Source organism: Desmodus rotundus, chromosome 3, assembly GCF_022682495.2.
Source record: "Desmodus rotundus isolate HL8 chromosome 3, HLdesRot8A.1, whole genome shotgun sequence".
Classification (NCBI taxonomy): domain Eukaryota; kingdom Metazoa; phylum Chordata; class Mammalia; order Chiroptera; family Phyllostomidae; genus Desmodus; species Desmodus rotundus.
The window spans coordinates 194,571,442-194,595,258 of NC_071389.1; the positions used below are offsets into that span (position 1 = coordinate 194,571,442).

Genomic DNA, 23,817 nt, shown 5'->3' on the forward strand with positions numbered 1-23,817 from the left:
CTCCACGTTAACACCCAGTAAGTTTAGTCTTTCGAGGCCAGAACGTTTGAAGATATTTGTCGTCGCAGGCAAAGCGCTTACACCTAAATTCAACACGAAGCCCTCTCTACCCGAATTTCCCTTCACGCGGGAAATCGACCCGAAGCAGCTCTCAGCCATCTTTTGTGTGGCATCGCTTTGGGTTTCTTTGCCCAGAGTTTATTATGCTGAACGATTTCACGCCCTTACTCCTGAATTCGCGCAATTACTTCAGCGTCGCCTTCTTTGTAAAGCCTCTATTTGAAGAAAGAAAAATTTAGGCGTTCGCAGATTTCGCCTTTCCTAACGTGGCCGTCTCGGATCGCGCGCCGTCGCGGAAGAGCTTCCGGTCTCCCGCAGGCCCCGGAGGGGCCGAACTTCCGGCCCCACGACGCAGGCGCAGGCTGCTCTTTCGCTCTTTCCGGCCTTGTTCTCGGGCCTCGCAGCCATGTCTTACCCCGCGGATGATTACGAGTCCGAGGTAACCTAGTCCTGAGTGGGCGCCGGGCTTCGCGACGGGGGCGGGGCTCTCTGGACTCTGGGCTCGCGGTGAGCCCGAGTCCGCCCTCCGGGAGCCCCTAGGGGCCGCGACCAGCTCCAGCCTGGCCGGCGCGACACGCGTGCCGCTGCCACCCTGCCGGCTCCTGCTCAGCCCTGTCTCTGCCCGCCCACTTCCCGTGTCCGGTCCGCTGGCCTGTCCTGGTCCGAGGCTGGTTGTGGGTTCCGTGCTTCTGTAGCCGGGCTCTTACGGTTTGGGCCCAGTCTTGTCAAAGCCCGCGGATTCCCCAGTCTTCCGGCGCTGTGCTCTGCCTTACTCACCCAAACGTTGTTGTCATTGTCTCTACTCTCTTTCTTCACAAGCTTGTGAGTTCTCAAAGGCAGGGACTGCGCTGGATCCAACTTTGTATCCTTAGGACCTGCTCGGCTCATGAGCCCTAGAACCAGCATTTTGGATTCACAAATTAGTGACGCTCTCTCTTTTTCGTTAACAGGCGGCATATGATCCCTACGCCTACCCAGGCGACTATGATATGCACACAGGTGAGTCTGCGAGTTTGTCCGGTGCCCCGGGTACCTGCAGGGACTGGCCCCTCAGTGGCTGAGCGGCGCTGCTGGGGAACTGGTTTTCTTGATGGTCTGGAGCTGGAGTCTGTTATTAGCTCTCAGCAGGAGGTGGTAGGGAGTCTAGTAAACAAGGTTTTTTTGTGGTCCATCTAAACATCGCGGAAGGGAAGGATTACTCTATCCTAGCTGTAATTTTTCTTTGTTTATAAAAAATTAAATTGATTCAAACCAAGCCTAAACGAAATCTCTTTTTAAAAAGTTGATTAGAGAGAGAGAGAGAGAGAGATCAGTTTGTTGTTCTACTTGTTTATGCATTCATCGGTTGATTCCTGTATGTGCCCTTACGAGGGATCGAACCCACAAACTTGATGTATTGGGACACTGCACTGACCAACCGAGCTTCTCTGTCCAGGTCCCAAAATTAATGTTTTTGGAAGGTTTTTGAGGTTTTCTGCAATGTCATAGTGACTTGATTTACTTTACACGTAGTAATTGCCATGCCTTGTTCTGTGTACTTTGTGTGAAGAATCTCATTTAGTGCTTACAGCAGTTCTGTGAAGTATGTAAACAAATGTTGTCTCCATTATACAGAGGCGAAAACTTAGCACAGGGAAGTTTAGTGACTGGTACCGAGTCACATAGGTAGAAGATGGCAGTGGTTTACTCATTCAAATACTGTTAAGTACCTACTACTTTCTGTTCCTGCCCACAGTCCTGCCCCCCGCAACACACACAGCTCTTCTAGGTCCTGAGGGTACATCTGGGCACAAGGTAGACGTGGTTCTTTCCCTCGTAGACTTTAGGTTCTGGTGGAGAAACAGGTAATGCATGAATGACTTTAGTGGAAAGGGTGTGAAGAAATGGGGCGATGGTATTGCGAGTGCCTTTGGGAGGATTATATTATGTTACATTTAAAAGAGGAGTTATGTCTGATTTTATAGGTTTGAGCTTAGTTTGGGGTTGGTCTTGCCCTTCGGTTATATCGTGTATGTGGGTTTGAAAGCGGTTTGTGTCTACGGCCATACCCCCTGAACACACCCGATCTCGTCTGAAAGCGGTTTGTAAAGTGTTTATCGTGTCCAACCTCCAGGAGATCCAAAGCAGGATCTGGCTTACGAACGTCAGTATGAACAGCAGACCTATCAGGTGATCCCTGAAGTGATCAAAAACTTCATCCAGTATTTCCACAAAACCGTCTCCGATTTGATTGACCAGAAGGTGTATGAGCTACAGGCAAGTCGTGTCTCCAGTGATGTCATTGACCAGAAAGTGTATGAGATCCAGGACATCTATGAGAACAGGTATGGGCTGCTGGCTGAAATGATCTCTTTCTGGGTGGGTAGGACTGGCTTAGTGTTACAGCCCGTAAAAAGGGGGTGCAGCTGAACCATTTTTCCGTAAAGAGAATGTTTTCTGTGGTTCCTTAGGGCTAGGGACATGTTATATTATTGGACTCTGTATCCCCAGAATTTGTGCAAGGCCAAAAACAGCATCACTCTCAGTAGTTACAGTAGCAGTTCGTGTGCGTGACCAGGACAGGTCAAGCAGTGTGCAGAGTGTTTTCCCTGTGTTTATCTGCTTACCTTTCCCAGTTACCCCATGAAGTGGGTACTGTTGTTTTCCTCATTTTACAGATGAGGAAATAGCACAGAACGGGTAAGTCAGATAGTTTTTAACTGGTTGGCTGAGATTTGAACCTGCACCATTTAATTCTAGAGCCTAACTTCTTTTTTTTTAAAGGTTTTATTTATTTATTTTTACAGAGAGGGGAAGGGAAGGAGAAAGAGAGGGAGAGAGACACCAATGTGTGGTTGCCTCTCGCACGCCCCTTGCTGGGGACCTGGCCTGCAAAACAGGCACGTGCCCGACTGGGAATCCAGCTGCGACCTTTTTGTCCACAGGCTGGTGCTCAACCCACTGAGCTACACCAGCCAAGGCTAGGGCCTAATTTCTAAACCGTGCCATATATCTTCTCAGTGCATAACAGGGTGAGCTGAGCTTCAAGTGGTTGGTTGCTTCTGGTTATGAGGGGCTGCCCTTGTGTGATGGGCATTAGAGATGAGACAGGGCAGTCGGGGTTGGGGTAGTCAGTAAAGACTTCACTAAGGAAATAGAATTTAAGCAATTTCTGTAAGGATGGTTAGAAAGCAAGCGACCAGAAACCTATTGGGTCAGTGAATGGGGGTTAATCCCTGACCTGTATTTCCTTCATCCCTTGGGTCTTTCTGGTAGAAATGTATAGACCATTGCTGTCCAATAGAAATACAGTGCTAGCCACATTTGTAATTTAGGGAGACAGAGAGAGAGAGAAACATCGGTTTGTTGTTACGCTGATTTGTGCAAGTTGATTCTTGCATGTGTCCTGTCTGGAAATCGAACTCGCAACTTTGTATTGGGATGATGCTCTAACCAGCCAGCTACCTGGCCAGGGCCTCATCAGTTATGTTTTAAAAAATAAAAAGAATTATGTGAAATTAATGTTAATAATTTAATCTAGCATAGCTAAAATATTTCTATACATAATCATTAAATTATTAAGATATTTTACTTTGTACTAAGTTTTTTAAAACCCATCTTTTACATTTATAACATCTCAATTTGTGTGCAGTAGAAATACTTGATTTCTGTTTAGATTTCTTAACATTCACAGTTAGAAAAGTAAATTCATATACCTGATTGTTCCAAAACTGTAAAGTTTTCCAATAACTGAGCTAAGTTTTGTTTTTTGGTTTTTTTAATAAAGATTTTATTTATTTATTTATTTTTAGAGGGGAAGGAAAGGAGAGAGAGAGAGAGAAACATCATTGTGCGGTTGCCTCTCACGCGCCCCCTACAGGGGACCTGGCCTGCAACCCAGGCATGTGTCCTGACTGGGAATCAAACCAGTGACCCTTTGGTTCGCAGTCCAGTGCTCAATCCAGAGGGGAAGAGGCACAGTGCTCTAGAAGTGGAACTGGTATTGCTAAGGGAGGGGTGGGAGTGTCTGAAGAGTAGTTCTCAGATCAGGGAATAGCAAGCGCCGGTGTTCATGTGCAGAGGCAAGAGATGACCCTGAAGAGTGCTGTGGGCACCTCACTGATAGAAAGGGGGTGTTCTACTGCGTTAAGAAAGACAGTCTGAGGCAGAGTTGGGTTGAGGCGACTTGTAGGTGTGGAAGGCTCAGGCCTACTCTGTTTCTCTGACATCTTCCCTTTTCGGAGCTTAGGTCGTTGTCCGTAAAAATGCCTCTCTCTGGTCCTTGCTTTTGAGTTCTAGAATTTTTCTGCTTGGCTTTCAGCTGGACAAAGCTGACAGAAAGATTCTTCAAGAATACACCTTGGCCTGAGGCAGAAGCCATTGCTCCGCAGGTTGGCAACGGTAGGTGTGAGTGAGCCCTTTGTCCTGGGTGCTGGATGGGATCCTATGACTGGGGGTCATTGGAAGCTTGGGATGATCTGTGTCTGTTTTGTTCACTTAAAAAAAAAATGTTTTTTATTATTTTTCATGAGAGGGGAAGGGAGGGAGAAAGAGAGGGAGAGAAACATCAATGTGTGGTTGCTTCTTGAGCGCCCCCCACTGGGGACCTGGCCCGCAGCCCAGGCATGTGCCCTGACTGGGAATCAAACCAGCAACCTTTCGGTTTGCAGGCTGGTGCTCAATCCACTGAGCCACACCAGCCAGGGCTCATCATGTGTTTTTAAACAGGTAAGGATTCATAGTACTCTAGAGTATAAAAGGAGATTTGGTGTAACCACCCGTCTTCCCCCAACCCCAACCCACTTCTGTCCCCAAGTCTTTAGTTTCATTCTCTGGAGCCATCTAGTATTATCATTCTTTTTGTTTATCCTTCCCGTGGTACTCTATACATATATATGCAAATAAGGATACAGCTGATTGCTGAACAGTGCAGGGGTTAGGAGTGCTGAGCCTGCATACAGGCAAAGCTGCATGTAACTTTACTTTTTCCTCATCCTCAACCTGGAACATGCTTATTGGTTTTAGAGAGGGGGAAGGGAGGCGGGGAGAGAGGGAGCGAAACATGGAGCGTTTGTTTGCCTCTCATCCGGGCCCCCACCAGGGTCCAAATCCACAACTGAGGCATATATCCTGACCAGGAATCGAACCTGTGACCGTTTGGTTTATGGGACAGCATTCCAACCAGCTGAATCACATTGGCCAGGAGTGCATGTAACTTCTGATTCCCCAGAAACATAAGTTGTCCCTTCGTATCTGCAGGGGTTTGACTCTAGCACCCCCTGCAAATACCAAAATGCACGAATGCTCAAGTCCCCTATGTCAACTGGCGTAGATCACTGCGTGTAGTTGGTCCTTTTCATCTGCGGACCCCCGACCACAATCGAAACAGTACAGGTGTTCACTGAAGAAGTTCCACATGTAAGTGACCCTGCGCGGTTCAAACCTGTGCTATTAAAGGCTTACCTGTAACTGGTTTGTTCCTTTCTTTACATGGACTGAATGTCCCTTTCCATTTTTTTATTTGTTGTATTTTTGGAGGGGATTCTTCATCTCCAGGGTTCCTAAGACCATCCCCAGGTTTGACAATTTGCTAGGAGGACTCAGTACTCGGCATACAGTTGTCCCCACGCTCTCAGGGTTTGCAGCGAAAGGACACAGCAAAATCAGCAAAGGGAAAAGCACGTGCCCAGAAATCCAGAGGAAGCCAGGCGCCAGTTTCCATTCCTGTGTAGTCACTCAGGAGCGCTTAATTCCTCAAGCAAGGAATTGTAACGACAGCTGTGACAAGTCATCTACCAGAGAAGCTTATTACAGACTCAGTGTCCAGGGGTTTTGTGGGGGGCTCGTCATGTAAGCACACGCCCTGCCTAACAGTTACCGAAATCCCAGACTCGCTGAAGGAAAAGGAGGTGCTCAGAGTAAACCGTGTTGGCACAGTTTAGGCACAGCAGAGAGAATGCCCTTACCAGGGTGGTGGGAACCCCCCAGAAATCTGGGTCCCCACATGCCAGCTGAGGTCCGGCTAGGTCAGTGATACTGCGTGTCTGCAGTGTTGACGGGTAGCCTCGTGCCGCTTTTCACGGAGCCGTAGCCAGGACTACTGTGCGGACTTACTTAAGCAGCTGTGTGCCCAAGGTCCCTAGATGGTGAACGGAAATGGGCCTGAATTAGATTGACCTGAGGTTGAAAGAGTAAAATGAGAAATGAATTTTCTTTTCTCGATTAAATTTATTGGTTAATAACATCACAAAAACGTCAGGTGTACAACTTTATCATAAGACATCTGTTTGTCTGTTGTATGCTCACCACCTGAAGTCAAGTCTCTGTCCCTCGAGAAACGAATTTTCTTGTATGTATTCTTAGGTGGAAGCTGTAGTGTTCTCTAAAATCGCGGTTATTCCTTTACTGCCCCCAGGGGGCTGAACCTGCCCGAAGACCCTAGTTCTGTGGGTCACCGAGTCCCCCTCTGCCATCTCTTCCAGATGCTGTCTTCCTGATTTTGTACAAAGAACTCTACTACAGGCACATATATGCCAAAGTCAGTGTGAGTATCTCAGTGTTGCTGGCAGTTTTTTTAACTTCGTGCCATTTTGTTCCCTAAACACGGTTGCTAGTTGATACTGGTTCAGTGTCCAAAAGCAGTGGGCATATTTTCTTGTAAGAAGTGGCAGTGGGACAACTGAGCCTGGAAGGCTGGCATGTGTCCCAGCCAGACTGGGACACTGTGGGGCCTGTGCGTCCTCTTTCACTTCCCCACGCCCACTCCCCTGGGCCGGGTGCGAGTGGCCGTGCGCTGAGTTGCAGGCTGCCGCGCTCATGGTGCATCACAGCCTTTGTTTGGGGTGTCTTTTCTTTTGCCCCTGAGCGCATCGCCCCTGAGCCGCCTTCCCCTGAAACATGAGTGAAGCTGGGCGCAGGCACCTGCACCTCTCGAACCCTCGCAGTGGTCCTGTGAGGGGGGCAGGCTGAGGTGCAGAGAGGTGCTTTCTCTCCAATTCCCAGCATTAGTCAAGTGACAAAACTCGAACCCAGACCTGCCTTACTGTGACGCCGGTGTTCTTTTTACTGCCCTACCTCAACTTCGGGCACTCGTTTGATTCTTAACTTCCTAATTCGAAAGTTTAGTGCCGGAGGCCTCTTAAAATACCGTCTGCACTGCTTGTGTACACCTGTGACTTAAAGATCTCGTCTTAGGGCCGGTCCTTCCCGATCCCGACGTGATCGCTTGCGTGCTCGGCACCTGCCTTTGGCTGTCCGACCGTCATCGCAGGTGTGACATGCCCCGAACGGAACTCTGTTTTCTCTCTCAACCTGTTTGTCCATGTCGATGGTCTCAGTAAATGATACCACTGTTCCCCCAGTTACTTGTATCATTCTTGACTTTTCTCTCATTTCACAACAGTCTTGCAGGAAATCCTGTTCAGCCGTACCTTTAACATACTTCTTCAAACCAACTACTTCTTTCCGCCACCACTGCTGCCGCCTTAGTTCAAGGCTGGGCCCCTCACACCTGAACCACTGCGGAGCCTCTCAGCTGGTGTCGCTTTCCACTCTTCCCCACTTGGGCTTTTTCTCAGCCTGGTAACCAGCATGATCCTTTGATCCCGGTCTCGTCACTAAACCCCCTTCCTCAATCCTGTCATGACTTCCCGTCCTGCTTAGAGTACAATGCCAAGTCTTAGGGTCGCGCGGGAACTGGCCCTTGACTCAACTTGCCAGTTTCATTTCCTGGCACTTTCCCGGGGCTCCTGGCCATACTCTGTGGCACTTCGGAGCACGTGTCACTAGCTGATATTTTATAATTTGTTTACGTGCTTTTTGTCTGCTTCCTCCTTGAAGGGGTAAGCTCCACCAGGGCAGGGGCCTTGTCCTGTTCTCTGCCCTGATCCGGTGCCTGACCCTTGAGGGCGACACGTTAATCGTTGGAGCGTGTGTGTGGCTGTGCGAGGGAAAGAAACTGGCACTGTGATCTCTCTCCTTAGAAACGAGGTCCCAGCTACTCACAGTTGCTCACCTCTTGTCCCCGAGGACCACTTGGCTGACTAGATTCCTGCTGGGGAGGAGCAGCCATCAGGAGTGGGAGCTGGAGGAGTTCTGTTGCCAGAGTAACGCAGGGCGCCATGTTCTTCTGGCATCCCTGTGAGATCTCTGAGTACCTTATCTGAGACGGTAGAGTCCCCCCTACCACTGACGCTGTGGGGCAGGTACTGGGAGGGCTAGGCTGAGGATCTAGCCTCCTGTGTGATACGGCTGCTTGTGGAAGACCAAGGCGTCGGAGTGCATAGTGTAGCTGGTCTGACCACCTCTGGTCTTCCCTGTGGTCGGTAGATGAAGATTGAGCAGAGGTTTATTGACCCTGTAACCTCTTTGCTGGGCACCAAATACGTGACCAGTTTGAAAGCCTAGAGGGAGGCTCTTCATTGAGAGAGCATTCCCCTCTCGGGCACTACATGATCTCCTGTTAGAGAGACGGCACACCTTGTCAGGACGCTGCGTTCCTAAGCGGTGCAGCTGAGGTGGCCAGGCAGTGTTCTCTCCGCTCCAGTGTGGATGCATCATGCATCACGTTCCCCAGCTCAGAAACCCGCAGTGGTTCTCAGGCGCCTGCACCATTCCAGTCTTGACTGGGGGTCAGTGGCCTCCTGTGTGAAGTGCCAGAGTGTTTCAGACTAAGGGCCGCGGTGGTCTCTGTCGGATTTATCCCGCTGTGCCTTTCGAGCAGCCGTAGCCGGTGAGCGCTCACCACTGTGTTCCAGTAAAACTTTTTATTTGCAGAAACAGGTGGTGGAGGATTTGCTCGCCCCCCCCCCCCCCCCCCCCCCCCGGCCTAGATTCTTATCTGGCCCTGGAAAACCTCTCCCTCTGTGGGCCGGTGTAGTTCACTGTAGCCCGTGCAGCGTTGTCTCCTCTTACTCCAGCCTTCACTTTACTGCTTTGCCTTTGTTAGTACTGTCTTTGCTGAAACACCTTCCCTCCTCTGCTTTACCAGGTCTGCATGCCTGTTCCCTAATGTTTGGTTGGGGTTGTTACCATGAAGACTGGCATTCAGTGCTCCTTTGAATTGCTACCGCACTTACTCACTTCAGTGCCCTTTGCGTACTAAGGGGAGAGCAGACATCAGCTCACCTGTATTTGTGTTCAGCCATCATGGCAGGCCATGAGTAACATTTAAATGAATTACGTATGTCCTGATGTCTCTGCTCTCTTTATTTACAGGGGGGACCTTCCTTGGAGCAGAGGTTTGAATCCTATTATAACTACTGCAATCTCTTCAACTACATTCTAAGTGAGTCTAGGGTTTGGCCGAGTTGGGGAGGGTGTGATAAAGCCTAGTATTGGCGTACAGTTTAATTTAGCAGGATTTAATGTGCAGGAGGGGGGGCGGATGCCTTAAGAGGGGAAGGGAGGGCAAAAGAGAGGGATAGAAACATCAATGTGTGAAAGGAATGTGCCTCTCGCACGCCCCGACCTGGGGGCCTGGCCTGAAACCCAGGTGTGTGCCCTGACCAGGAATCCAACCTGTGACATTTCAGTCTGCAGGGCCACACCCAACCCACTGAGCCGCACCAGTCAGGGCCAGCCTTTTTAAGAGAAAAATTGCAAAGTGCTCTGCAGCCTTACTGAGTGGGCGTAGTCCTTTCCTCTGGTCTGACTTCCGTGTGATTTTCTGTGTAGATGCTGATGGTCCTGCTCCCCTTGAACTACCCAACCAGTGGCTCTGGGACATCATCGATGAGTTCATCTACCAGGTATCTGTCAGTCCTTGGCCTGGTTTGAAGTAACTTGTTAGAGCAAAGGGTGCTGCTGCCATTGCCTGTGTTGTTGAAAGGGGCACCGTGTGAAAACACACCCACCGCAGTCTGAAATCGCCCGTGGCGGTGGGCTCCTCTGTCGTGGTTCTCTGAAGAGTCACTGAGGCCTAAGAGCTCCAGGGAGGAACTTGGAAGTCAGAAGAGTTGAGCTTTTAACTGACCTTGAGAGGTGGTGTGGCAGGAAGAACAGGGGTCTTCCAGGTTTGGGGGCCAGGTGCCACCTGGTCGCTCTGTAACGGTGAAATGCTAGTTAAGCTTTCCAAGCCTCACTTTCCTTGCCTACAGAAGCAGAAATGTTCTGTATCCTGATAGTGGTTACCTAGGTACATGCTAGATCAGAATAAAATCTCACCCACTCGGGGCACTGTGCTGACGTTCCACTGAGAACGGTGGCCGACGTGGGGTGCTGCGGCCATGGAGCCTGGGGCAGACTGTCCAGTTTGGCTGTTCACAAGCCCTGGACCTTGGGCACATTACTGACCACAGTGTGCCTTGGTTTCCATAACACGGGTTGTTGAAGGGTGACTGGGGGTTAGGTGTGAAGTCCTTAGCGCAGTGCCTGTCACGGTGTAGCCACTCGGTGTGTGTTGTGTGGTTGTGGCCAGTGTCACTGTTGTTCACCTTCTTTTAGCCCAGTTTTATTCTTTAAAATGTAACAGATAAAAAAATAAAATAATTAATTTTGGAAAAATACCTGTTTTCCATGTGTTTTATGGGGACAGTCACACTGTGTATTTCAGGGGAATCAGTTTCTTAAAGATGACATTTGAACATGGACCAAAGTGCTGCTAAGTTGTGATCGGTGAGCTGAGAAAACCTTCTGGGGGCTCTCTGAGAAAGAAGCTTCTTTTTTTTTTAAAAAAAAAGACGCTTTCCACTCTAGGTGAGGCTTCAGCGCCTTTGTGCGGTTTAGGCCGCCCACCACACCGGCCTTTTTCCTCTCTGGCTCCTCGGCCTGTGTCAGCCCCTGATCTGGCAGATTGTAGAAGGTTGGCAGTCCCGTGGGCTTGCAGCACGTCAGGGAAGATCATCGGTGCTAAGCTTCTTCATCCCTCTTAAGGTCATCGTAATTCCCTCGGTTTATTTAGCTGGCGTTCTCTTGCTAAGGGGCTTGAGGTGCTCCCTTTCTAACCAAGACTGGCCAGTGAAGGCCTGGCAATTCCTCCCAGCCAGGTGGGTGCCCCGTGAGCTGAGCGGCTCTTCCTGCCACCCTCTTCTGTTTGTTTTTATCGCTACAAGTGATACATGAACGGGCTCATAGTGTTTTAGACAGTCTATGTTTTTCTAAACTGCAGATAAGAGGAAAGTGTCTTCCTCTGCAGAAGCGTCAGGTCTTGTCTGGAGAGACAGGGACTGGGCTAGTGTTTCTCCGGCGTTTACGTTAACGTGTGCGTGTAAAATACAGCACTTGAGAACGGCGCCTGCTATACGTGCGCTGTGCTACGGCTTGGAGCAACACTGAACATGGCTGTGCGGAGACCTGCCGTGTCCTGTGGTGCGGTGCACTGGTGCGGGTGTGCCCCTCCGGTGGTGGCCGTGTGGGCTCTTGGTTTTCACTGTGACAGGCACCGGAACAGTGTGCATCCTTGTGTGTTAAACACAGGCGTATCCCAAGGGACCGCTAAAAGTATGGTTGTTGGTTGAAGGATATTTGCTTTTTAAATTTTAAAAAGTCGACTTTATAGAGGCACAATTCACATACAATAAATGTGTCGATTTAAGGGTGTAATTGATGAAATACGACGAGAGTACCCACAACCACAATCAAGATACAGAACGTTGCAGTCAGTTTGAATTTCAACAGAGCGTAATACATTTCCCTCTGGAAAGGCTGTATCAAATTATGCTACTACCAGCAGCCTTTGGGAGCTCGCTCTCTATACTGGATGCTGTTGGTCTAATTTTTGTCAGTTTTATGGAGAAGATGGTACTTTCAATTTAATTTACATTTTGCTGATAAGCAAAGAGACTGAGCACTTTCCCCTGTGCATAGACTAATCCTGTTTTTCTTTGAACATCAGTATCCTTTGCCTATTTTTCTATTGGGTTATCGTACTAATTTATGAGAATTACTTATGTATTCTGGATATTGTTCTTTGTTTATTGTAAATTTGACAGTCTTCTCTCCTATACCCTTCGGTGTTCGGAGGGGAGCGGTAGCCGACTGGCTCGGCAGTGGTCGGCTGGCGGCCAGAAGCAGCGCTTCTGAGTCGTGCGTGCAGGCACTGCTGTCTCTCCGGGCCCTTGCGGAGAGTACGCACTGTTTTAGCTCTCCGCTGTCGGGACCACTGCGCACTCCTAGGGGAAGATAGCACTTTAGAGTTGAAGCACGATCTTGGGCCGTGCAGGACACAGAGCTTTCTGTGTCGCTGGTTTCCAGACCTGAGTGTGCGCCAGCATCGGCCAGGGCGCTTTTAAAAACTCTGATTGATTGAGCAGGCGGCCTCGTGCTGTTCTCCCCATGCCGGTCCGGTAGAACCGCTGTCCCACGCGAAGGCCTGTGGCGTATTCCCGGCGTCTGTCTTACGTTTGGCTAGGCTCTGGGATCGGCACAGAGGTGGCTCGGCTTGGTTCCTGTTCCAGGAGAGTTAATGGGCAGCTCTGGTAGAGAAGACTCACACACACGGGCACCTGCCACCTCTCCGCCGCATCGCCGCTCATGTGCAGAGCCGCCTGTGAACAGCGGCCTGTCAGGAACCACCTGGTTCTGGTGGCCTGGCTAACTGCGTTGTGGGGCTCAGAGACACGAAGTGACGTCAGGCTGTGTCTGACTCCCAAGTGAATGTTATTTTCCCCACAAACTACCTCTAACCTTAGAGATTTTTACTTAGTTGTGGAATAGCCAACACATTTAGTAATGACAAAACTCAGAGCTTAAATTAAACCAAGACGGCTCTGAAAAACAAGCGGTGCTCCGAGAGGTGCGGCGTGAGTGGCAGCAGTCATTGTGCCCCGGGCTGCCACTCGGGTTTTCTGCCACTGCTGCATCCGTCTTTCCCTTCTTCCTCCCCAGTTTCAGTCATTCAGTCAGTACCGCTGTAAGACCGCCAAGAAGTCGGAGGAGGAGATCGACTTCCTTCGTTCCAACCCCAAAATCTGGAATGTTCACAGTGTCCTCAACGTCCTTCACTCCCTGGTAGACAAGTCCAACATCAACCGGCAGTTGGAGGTGTACACGAGCGGGGGTGAGTGCTGCCTGCCACGTGTTCCCGGTGAGCAGGGGCCACACGGAGTGCGGAGGAGCCACCACCTCCTCCCGGGCAGTGGGCTGTGGTTCCCCTTCGGTGTCTGGAGGGGAGCGGTAGCCGACTGGCTCGGCAGTGGTCGGCTGGCGGCCCGAAGCAGCGCTTCAGAGACGTGCGTTCAGGCTCTCCTGCTGTCTCTCCGGGGCCCTTGCGGAGAGTACACACTGTTCTAGCTCTCTGCTGTCGGGACCACTGTGCGCTCCTAGTAGATCGAGAGAATCACAGAGTGGTGTATATTTATCTATGTAAATTTTTCAGTGAGAGCAGTGGCATTTTTGCAAGTGTCTTTAGTGTCTGGCTTCTAGAAGAGAATGGATTCTCATTTCTATTCCTGTTTCCAATCTGTTGCAATTTGCTGTTTTGCCCAAAGTAGATGAGGGAATGTGGCATTGCAGGTTCTTAGCTGGTGCAGGGAGAGGCTTTCAGCAGCCTTTCCGGGGGTGTGGGTGGGCTCTGACGCCGCAGTGGGGCCTGACGAGTGCTGGGGTCTGCAGGCCAGCGGCAGGGAGGGTCTGAAGCCTGAGCAGCAAGCTTTTACTTTGGCGCGTTAAAGTTTCCTGGGTTCTCCTGCGGCTTGAGTGGGCCTTTCACGCGTGCACACCTTTGTGAGACACTGGGACACTGAGCTGTGAGGACTTTGCAGGGACTGACATGTGCCGTGGTACAGCTTTATATAGACTTCTTCGCCACTTTTACCATCAGCCTCAAAAGATGAGTCTGTTTGGAAGCGGTTGAGCTCATAGTGGTGGATACAAGTTTTATAAACGTCTGTTTTTTCTTAAAAGCCCAATTTTTTCTTTGGCAGCAGACATTGTCAGTTGCTTTCACTGAAGTGTAACAGGCTGGCCTTTATTCATTTTTGAGAAAATGACTGCTAATTACCCAAATCTAAGTAACTTTAGTTTGTGCATCCATTATTCTTTTAAGTAAAAATGGTGTTCTGTGAAAAATTAGCTAGTTTTTTTTACTGCAGGTGTGTGGGGTAAAGAATAGAGTGACTGCTGGTACAGCTGCGACCACCACCTGGCTGATGCCCAGTGGTCAGTAGTGTTTCCCGGCCCTGTTTTTGCATCATTGGTGCCAGTTTCAGCTGAGCGGGAAAGGCAGAGAGCATCTTCGTGTTATTAGGAGAATCGTTTTGACCTCGTGAGCTTCCCAAAAGGAGGGGCCTGGACAAGTCACTCATTGATGAGAGGGGCCTTTCATATTCTCAGGTGTGTTGGAGCCAAAAAATAAAAGACCGGCTGCCCTCCACCCAACTATAGGTAAATACAAGATCAGCAGAGGGCCAGGCACGCTGTTCCTTGGTAGTTCTCCGAAGGCAGAGTTACTCCCTACGGCAGGAAGCTGGAGAGGCTGCCAGTGAGGGAGGAGTTTACTGAGTGACAGTCGGGCTGGGCCCAGCTTGCCCGTCTTCACCTGTCCCGCTGCAGCGTTCGGTGTCTGTCTCTCTCAGGGGACCCCGAGAGCGTGGCTGGGGAGTATGGACGGCACTCCCTCTACAAGATGCTTGGCTACTTCAGCCTGGTGGGGCTGCTGCGTCTGCACTCCCTGCTGGGGGATTACTACCAGGCCATCAAGGTGCTAGAGAATATTGAGCTGAACAAGAAGGTAATTACCTGTTTCCTCTGCCCATCTCCTCAGGGCCAGAAAGTCCATCTGCATCTGTTGGGACAAGTGTCAGGGGGTGAAAGAGAACTCTTCCCCAGGCCAGAGGAGAACTGAGAACTGGGACACCGCTGCAGTGAACACCTGGCCCGGACAAGGGGGTTTCTCGCTGATGCGTACCTGAACTATGCAGTAGTCCTTTGATGCTGCTTCCACGACAGAGTGATAATGGCAGATTTTTACTCCTCACGTTTCCCTAGTCTTAATTAACGAAAGGACTTAGTTCTAAGGTGGTTTAAATGGTGATATGATTAACCGAGGTGGTGTTTCCTAGCCACATAAATACCAGTACCTTTTTGTTTGACTTGCATGTGTCTGTCATTGACATGTCTGTTTCCTTATAGGACTTATTTACGGCTTATTTACAAAAGCAAGTAGTAGAAAGCAAGGAAGAAAAAACACTGAGGTGTAGAGGGTTTAGAGCTGAAAGATTTTAGCTCTGGTCACCTGGGCCAGTCCCTTTGTTGCAGCTGTGAACGTGGAGGCCTTGGGTCACGTGACATGACTGGAGAGCAGTCCGGTCTGTGGCCAGGGCCTCTGCCTCCAGCTGACGTCAGGCGCCCCTGGTGTTCAGGTCCCACCTGGGACGAATTGGTCTGGGCCTCACGCAGGCTTCTTCCCTCTCCTTCCACAGAGCATGTACTCCCGTGTGCCTGAGTGCCAGGTAACCACCTACTATTACGTTGGCTTTGCATATCTGATGATGCGTCGCTACCAGGACGCCATCCGGGTCTTTGCCAACATCCTCCTCTACATCCAGAGGACCAAGAGCATGTTCCAGAGGACCACGTACAAGTATGAGATGGTAAGGGGGCCTCCGAGCGCCTGACCCCTCGGCGCCTGTGCCCAGTTTTTGGTGAACACCATCTAAACTTGGGCCCTTTTAGTGTGCTTTTCCTACGCAATGATGTCTTTACGGCTGGCCTCCTCGAGGAGTTTTTTGTTAAGTCTGTTACCTCAGATATTAACACCTTGATGATAGTATCCTTTAACTCTGGTTTATCCTCCATCAGTGCCTACATTTATTTTTTTCATTTTTATTTTGTTAAGATTTTATTTGTTTATTTTTAGAGAGAGGGAAAGGGAGGGAGAAAAACATCAATGTGTGGTTGCCTCTCACACCGCCCCTACCAGGGACCTGGCCTGAAACCCAGGCATGTGCCCTGACCAGAAATCGAACCAGCAACCCCTTGGTTCGCAGGCCGGCACTCAATCCACTGAGCCACACCAGCCAGGGCAGTGCCTACATTTATTTATTCAGGAACAATTTGCTGTGGGTGTTTAAAAGTGAGTTAGATATGGGTGTTTCGCTCAAGCAGTTTGCATGGAGGAGAATGGATCCTAGGCAGAGCTGAGCTGTTGAGACTTGGGAATATGTGGTGATGGAGCGATACAATAAACCCTTTTGGCTGGAGAGCAGAAGAGTAGTTGAATTGAAGGGTTAGATTCTGGGGCAGCCTTCATTACACAGCTGAAGTATTTAGTCTTTATACTGTAGGCATTGAGGTGCCAGCAAAGGCTTCTGGGTGACTCAGTCATAACTGGTGTGGGAAGCATGGCCTGCCAGTGATGTGAGTGGCAGATGGAGAGACTAAGCGTTACCAGTGAAGAATCCAACTGAGGGGGACCCAGAACTAGGCCGGGATTGAACGGAGCTGGAGGGAGGCTTGGGAGAGACGTTGGAAAAGTTAACTACCTGGTACAAGACTAGGGGAGAAGTCAGAGATCTGGGCAGTGTGCTTGTGGGGATGGCAGGGCCTCAGAAAGTTCTCTTCATTTGACGCTGCGCCAATCTCACCCCCACCCTCAGATTAACAAGCAGAACGAGCAGATGCATGCGCTGCTGGCCATCGCCCTCACCATGTACCCCATGCGTATCGACGAGAGCATTCACCTCCAGCTGCGGGAGAAATACGGGGATAAGATGCTGCGCATGCAGAAAGGTGACCCACAGGTCTACGAGGAACTTTTCAGCTATTCCTGCCCCAAATTCCTGTCTCCCGTGGTGCCCAACTATGACAATGTGCACCCCAACTACCACAAGGAGCCCTTCTTGCAGCAGCTGAAGGTGTTTTCTGATGAAGTGCAGCAGCAGGCCCAGCTCTCAACCATCCGCAGCTTCCTGAAGCTCTACACCACTATGCCTGTGGCCAAGCTGGCCGGCTTCCTGGACCTCACCGAGCAGGAGTTCCGGATCCAGCTGCTTGTCTTCAAGCACAAAATGAAGAACTTGGTGTGGACCAGTGGCATCTCCGCCCTAGATGGCGAATTTCAGTCAGCCTCTGAGGTTGACTTCTACATCGATAAGGTATGGCCGCCCCTGGGCTGGGTTCTCCGGGGCCCTCTCTGGTCACCCATTAGCAGTAAATATGCATTAAGCCACCACTGTCTTCCAGCCACTGCTCTGGGAGTTTGGGATGTATCCGTGAACCAGATCAACAAAGGTCTCTGCCCTTTTGCTGATGTGCAAGTTTTAAGAAACAGACGTAAACCTTGTAACTAAGCAAACCACGTAGGTTAGAAGTTGCCAGGTGCTGTGGAGTCAGGGCAATGGCGGTGGAGGGCACAGGGCGAGTGTTAAATTAGGTGCTCAGGATCAGCTTTGTTGAGAGAGTGAGATTGAAGCTAAGGTTTGCAGGAGGTGAGGCGCTTTGCCAAATATTTGGGGACAGAGCATTCCACACAGAGGGAGCAGTTAGAGCTCAGGCCCTGGGGCGGGAGTGAGCCCCGGGGTGTGGTGTGTGTGTGAGGGACAGCACGGTGTGTGGAGAGGCCTGAGAGGAGGCCGCAGCTGGAGGTGAGATGGGGAGAAGAAAGGTGGGGGCAGGGGTGTTGTAGGCTGACTGTTGGAAGCACTTAGCGAGTGGAAAGCCGTCGCCCTGACTTGTACCATCCCGGATCAGTGCTGCCTGGTTTTGAGCCCCTTACAATGGAATTGTACGGTATGTGCTGTTTTCGCGTCTAGCTTCTCTTGCTCAGCTTTGTGTTTGAGAGCCTCGCCTCCGGTGTGGCTGCGCGAAGCGGCAGCGCATTCATGCTCACTGCTCTGTGATAGTCCAGCATCCACTGCAGTCACTGCCTGCCGCTTTTCATTCTTGCTGCTAATGGGTGTTTGGGTGGTTTGGGCTATTACAGCAAGGACAAGTATGGCTTTATTGTCGATGGTCCGTCTAGTTTTTGTTTGTTTTTAGGTACCGTATAGGCTTGTGTAGGCAGAGTTGCTTCCGGAAGGGTGCACAATCAGCGTAGCAGTGGTTTCCTCCCCAGGGGAGAGGTAGGGTGAGGAACAGTATTGGTTTTCACTGCTGGGATTTTGAGTCCAAGTTGGGCATTTTAATGACCCAGTGAGCTTTTTTTTTAAAGAAGTAAGTTGTTTTGTTTTCTTGAGGTGTTTTTCAGACCTAAAATATGCTAGACTCCTAGGACCGCTCTTCCGTGAAACATTATCTCCCCTCTTTGTTTCCCCATCTACTGGGCCGGCCAACACGTCCGTAAAAACTATTGTTTTTTCCATAAAATTAAAGACACGTTTTTTCATTTTCACCCATAACTTTATTGGTTTGGATATTTTGAGTACGTTGGCTGTTTCCTGCATGGTATAATGTTGATCTCAGTTAATGTCTCTATTTGATTGCTATCAACTTCAACTAGTCTGCCTGATTGTGGAGCATCATCCAGCAAGAAATCTTCAGCAAAAACTTCACAAACCACTTTTGACACATTTGATCAGTCACAGCACCTTCTTCATACACTGAACAAATTTTTTTTTTGTACCTTTTTTTTTTTTGCATTTTTACCTTTCTTCAAATAATAAAGCATAATATGCCCAAAATATTGCATATTTTCTTCCATCTTTAATATTAAAATGGCTACACAAAAATTCACCAATTTTGATTTATTTTTAAAATGCACACTGATAATGACAGCTGTCAAAATAATTTAATAAAATTGTTTTGGTGCAAATACAAAAAATGGCCCAAATGAACAGATCAAAGTTCCAGAAAAAATACAACTAAGCGATGAAGAGATAGCCAACCTATCAGATGCAGAATTAAAAACAGTGGTAATCAGGATGTTCACCGAATTGGTTGAGTATGGTCATAAAATAGAGGAAAAAGTGAAGACTATGAAAAGTGAAATGAAGGAAAAGGTACATGGAACCGACAGTGATGGGAAGGAAACTGGGACTCAAATCAACAGTTTGGAGCAAAAGGAAGAAGTAAACATTCAACCAGAACAGAACAAAGAAACAAGAATTCAAAAAAATGAGGAGAGGCTTAGGAACCTCTGGGGCAACTTTAAATGTTCCAACATCCGAATCATAGGGGTGCCAGAAGGAGAAGAGGAAGAGCAAGAAATGGAAAACTTACTTGAATAAATAATGAAGGAGAACTTCCCTAATCTGGCAAAGGAAGTACACTTCCAGGAAGTCCAGGAAGCTCAGAGAGTCCCAAAGAAGTTGGACCCTAGGAAGCACACACCAAGGTACATCATAATTACATTACCCAAGATTAAAGATAAGGAGAGAATCTTAAAAGCAACAAGAGAAAAGGGGACAGTTACCTACAAAGGAGTTCCCATAAGGCTATCAGCTGATTTCTCAAAAGAAACCTTGCAGGCAAGAAGGGGCTGGAAAGAAGTATTCCAAGTCATGAAAGGCAAGGACCAAGATTACTCTCTTCAGCAAAGCTATCATTTAGAATGGAAGGGCAGATAAAATGCTTCCCAGAGAAGGTCAAGTTAAAGGAGTTCATCATCACCAAGCCCTTATTATATGACATGTTAAAGGGACTTACCTAAGAAAAAGAAGATGATCAAAACTATGAACAGTAGAATGACAACAAACTTAAAAACTATCAACAGCTAAACCCAAAGAATAAAAACAAAAACTAAGCAAACAACTAGAACAGGACAGAATTGTTTCGAATGAAATTAAAGACAGCTAAGCTCTACTAGAACCATCACACAGAAAAAAAACAAATGAACTTCTTGGCCAACCCATTGTCTATACTTATAAATAAAGAAAATATTCAGACATACTAGGAACCTTGATAAGGACTTAATAACAGTCTGTTAAAATCAGTGGACTGGTATCTTCCATCTCTTCTAGAATATCCTTTGCTGATATTCCCTCCATATTGTCTCTGCTCTCTTTTCCTTCTGGAGTTTCAATTTAATGTACGTAGATCTCACTCTATTCTTTATGTCTCTTAAACCCTTCTTCCATCTCTTTCCTTTATTTTGGATAATTTTCCTATGATTGATCACTGTAACCCTAATTAATCTCTTCAGCTCTGTTTCTTTCTTTCTCTAATATTTTTTTAGTCATGGTGCAGTGAGTCCTTATGTGCCTGGTTATTTTTTACTGCGGAGGGTTCATTGTCAATGAAATAAAATTTGTTGGCATTCTTTGAAGACTAGGGAGAATACTAATTTCTCTGAGGAGTATTTGCTTTTGCCTCTTAAAGGCACCTAGGAATGTCATTGGTATGGGACCACTGAGGACTGAGCTCACAGCCTGTTGAATGAACCCTGGACCAGCTAGGAGACAAGCCCAGGCTATAGATTGTCAGAAGAATCACCCTGTGTTTCTAACGTCTCAGGGGTGGGTCTCTTTTTTTGTTTTTCTTTTATGCCCCTCCCCACACTCACAAGCATTGCTTGGTGTCCAGAGTGGGATGGCAGGTCTCTTCGGGTTTCCTTTGAGCTTGAGGATGGAGCCCTGTAGGATCCCAGCATTATGAGGAGGGTCTTCTGTTAAGAATGGCCCTGGCCGTGGTCTGTCCCTTCTGTCCAAGTTTGTAGGGTTAGCAAATGCCCTCAGCACAGATGGAGCTTCTGTGCTTGGGGAGAATAGCTTCTGTTTTCTTTCAAATAGTTCTTCATTCTCTTTTCAATTCTTTGATGCTATAAGGAGATTTAAAAAAATAATTTTTCCTACATTTTTAGTTGTTTTCAGGAAGTGTGTTGATGTAAACATAATAACTTTTTTGACAGTTTTTTTAGATGGCTGTTAGTGTGTTCACAATGTCGTGTAACTGTCTCCACTGTAATCCCACAGCACTTCTCTCACCCCAAAAACGAACTCCCTGCCCGTTAGCAGGCATTCCCAGTTCCCCCTTCCCCCTAATCTCTGCCAACCAGTAATCTGCTTTCTGTCTCTGGATTTGTCTGTTCCCGATATTTCATAAAAATGGAATCATAAAACACGTGGGCTTTGCGCCTGACTTCCTTCATCGAGCATATTTGCACGTTTCATTGGGCTGTAGCGCGTGTCGGCACCTGACTCCCGAGTGTGGCCACGGTGAGACAGTGTCATGTTTTGTCTGTTCATTACTTTGAGTTTTCACCTTCTGGCTCTTGCGCGTGATGCTGCTGTGAACATTGCACGCACATTTTCGTGTGAACATGCTCTCGGGTATACACCTGGTTGCCGGGTCGGTTTGGGTTGTCTGTTTCTGGAAGCTCGTCCTGTTAGACCTAACCCTCTCGTTTAGACTTTATGGCTTTTGGAAGACTTGGTGTTTGTCACAAGTGTCCTCGATATGAACACTCTCAACAAAAGAAGAAACACATCAGTAGTGGAAGTTTCTCAGTGTTTTAAATCGTGCTTTTAAAAAATCAAACAAAACTGTCTGTCCCCTGTGGTCTCACATCAGCAACCTCGCGCACCCGTTCAGTGTATTCCCAGCGGCTTGCTTACGCGCATTCTTGGCGCTATCAGCAACCTGCTACTCTCCTACATCCTGGCGACCCAGATGGACTAGTGCCAGGTATCTGGATCGTCTTTAACACATCTCCCAAGAATTAGCTTGACTATAATTAATGAAATTTTGCTATGAAATTATACTTAGGTTAAATTGATAACAGTGATACGATTCAGAGTCCCTGCGTGAAAAAGGTTTAGTTGCACATTTTGTTTTTATTATTGTTCCGCTTCCTGGTTCAGGTTTATCTTTGGCAAAGTGCTGCTTTCTTTGTTGACGTTAGGGGCAGGGTGCTTTGTTTTTTCAATCTCGACTTGAAAAAAAGTCCTGTCAATGATTCAGAAGGTTCTCGGGTCTTAACTTGGATTATGTAGGAATTTAGAAGTAAGATGGTGTTCAACAAAATACTCTGAGCTAAAGAACAGCACGTCAAATCTGGCCTCATTTGCAGTCTGTGCGTGAGAATAGAGTGCTGTTTTAAATGTTTTTATTGCCGCAAGATTCACGTTCACTGAAAAAGACTAGAAAACAATAGTGAGTTAACAAGAAGAAAATGGAGTCGGTCACCCAGAAAGAAGGAGCTGCCATGAGCTGGGAGAGCACTTTCTGGGCGGTGATTAGCGCCCTGGTTATCTGCAAGTCCGTGAGCGGCTCCGCCTCACCGCTGTCATCTGACTGTGCTTTTCCCACAGGACATGATCCACATCGCAGACACCAAAGTCGCCAGGCGCTATGGGGATTTTTTCATCCGGCAGATTCACAAATTTGAGGAGGTGAGAGGTCTGAGAGTGAGGGGGTGTGGCCTGGGGACAGAGGTCGGGAACTGGGTGAGGAGTTTTCACTTTTATTTTTAAGAAAGTCCAAACTTTTCCTGGCTGGTGTGGCTCAGTGGATTGAATGCTGGGCTACAAACTAAAGGGTTGCCGATTTAGTTCCCGGTCGGGGCACATGCCTGGGTTGTGGGCCAGGTCCCCAGTAGGGGGCGTGAGAGAGGCAACCATACATTGATGTTTCTCCTTCTCTTTCTCCTTCCCTTTCCTTCTCTCTAAAAATAAATAAATAAATTCTTTTTTAAAAAAAGAAAGCCCAAAATTGACCCTTTAAGTTTCTGAGCTAGACTGGCTGGCTGCTTGGGGTTTGGGGAACGGGGTTGGGCCTTTAGGAGTTGCTGTGTCAGCCTTCTCTGGGGCATCTCTTTCCAAGATCTCCCTCTGTGGATGGCCACCGAGCCTTCTCTCCCTCCCTGCTATTTCCTAATATGGGTGGATTTGCTGCCTGCTCTCGCCCATCCCTCCCCGTTTGGCACTTACTCTGCAGCCCAGACAGGTCTGGCCAGCTCCTGCAGGCAGAGCACAGGGCGCAGCTCTGTTTTGACAGACTTGGTGCATTCCAAGACCTACGAGAGGTCTTGTGGGTCCGGCCAAACACTCCAAGGGGACTGGGTCTCTTTGTGGCCATAGCTGGAGCCACTGTGTCCTGGTGCTTTGAATCCTCCGGCAGAGATCACTGCTGTGCTGTGGTCCATGCCACCAGGCTCCTCCTCCAGGGTCGTGATGTGGCTCTGGCAAGTCTGGCCACTCCGATCCCTTTCCTGTGTCTGCCGTGGGCAGAGCAGTGTAGGATGTGTGTGCTGAGTGGGAGTGCGGGTAGAAGAACCCCCTGCAAGGACTGTGAGAGGCCCTCTTAATGCCTGATGGAGGACCTGACCGGGGCTTTACACGGAGTGTCCGCCCACGCTCACATCAGAGACCCCTTCCCTGGCTTTAGGGGGCTGGCCCGAGGTCTTTGACCTGGCGATCGCTCATGCTGTAGGAAAGGTTTGGTGCAAGCTCCCTGTGTAACTCTGCTTTTCTCTCTCTCCTAGCTCAATCGAACCCTGAAGAAGATGGGACAGAGACCCTGAGTCATTCACGCCTGCATTAGTCAGGAGCCTGTGTTCCTGTCGTCCTCGGTGGGGAGTGTTTCTGGCCACTGCGAAGTGCTTCCGTAGCTCCGCCATCAGCCTGTCAACGAGTTGAAGTTTATTCGCTTCAAAGACTGACATGTTTGGAATAAGTCTCAGTAAAGGATCTTCTCTGGAGCCAGATTTGTCATCTCGTTATTGTTGGGGAGCAGCTGTGGGCGAGGGCAACAGTAGGTCATCTCCCGTGTGCATGACGCTCTCTCCCAGTGCGTCGGTTGCTGGTGCGCGCCCTGAATCCTTTGATCCGTGTCACACAGCACCGCACAGCTCTCGGGACACTTGCGCATTCGGTGTCGTACCTGCACCTCGCTGGAACCTGTGCGCATTGAGCTGCCTGCCGGAATCTGTGTGCACGCTAGCGGCAGCGCCACCCCCGCTGCCGA

At 48.9% G+C, this 23,817-nt stretch overlaps 1 protein-coding gene across 2 annotated transcripts; it reads left to right on the forward strand.

The window, feature by feature from the left end:
• Nucleotides 1-332: 332 nt before the first annotated feature.
• Nucleotides 333-23,551, forward strand: EIF3L (eukaryotic translation initiation factor 3 subunit L). Of its 2 annotated transcripts, XM_024579068.3 has the most exons (13): nucleotides 333-499; nucleotides 1,011-1,059; nucleotides 2,174-2,384; nucleotides 4,361-4,440; nucleotides 6,522-6,583; nucleotides 9,256-9,325; nucleotides 9,715-9,788; nucleotides 12,865-13,036; nucleotides 14,553-14,707; nucleotides 15,399-15,569; nucleotides 16,575-17,072; nucleotides 22,164-22,244; nucleotides 23,336-23,551. In XM_024579068.3, the coding sequence occupies exons 1-13, from the start codon at nucleotides 467-469 to the stop codon at nucleotides 23,372-23,374; spliced, it is 1,695 nt and encodes a 564-aa protein (XP_024434836.1). In that variant the 5' UTR covers nucleotides 333-466; the 3' UTR covers nucleotides 23,375-23,551. The 2 variants fall into 2 exon arrangements, with proteins under 2 accessions (XP_024434836.1, XP_045043172.1); XM_045187237.3 differs by lacking the exons at nucleotides 333-499; nucleotides 1,011-1,059; nucleotides 4,361-4,440 and having other exon boundaries at nucleotides 2,176-2,384.
• Nucleotides 23,552-23,817: the final 266 nt, after the last annotated feature.

Excerpts from the sequence above, each read along its gene's own strand:
- EIF3L (XM_024579068.3), top strand. The coding sequence starts at position 467 with ATGTCTTACCCCGCGGATGATTACGAGTCCGAG. Across the intron at positions 13,037-14,552 it reads GGAGGTGTACACGAGCGGGG|GGGACCCCGAGAGCGTGGCT; the intron begins GTGAGTGCTGCC and ends TGTCTCTCTCAG. Across the intron at positions 14,708-15,398 it reads ATATTGAGCTGAACAAGAAG|AGCATGTACTCCCGTGTGCC; the intron begins GTAATTACCTGT and ends CTCCTTCCACAG.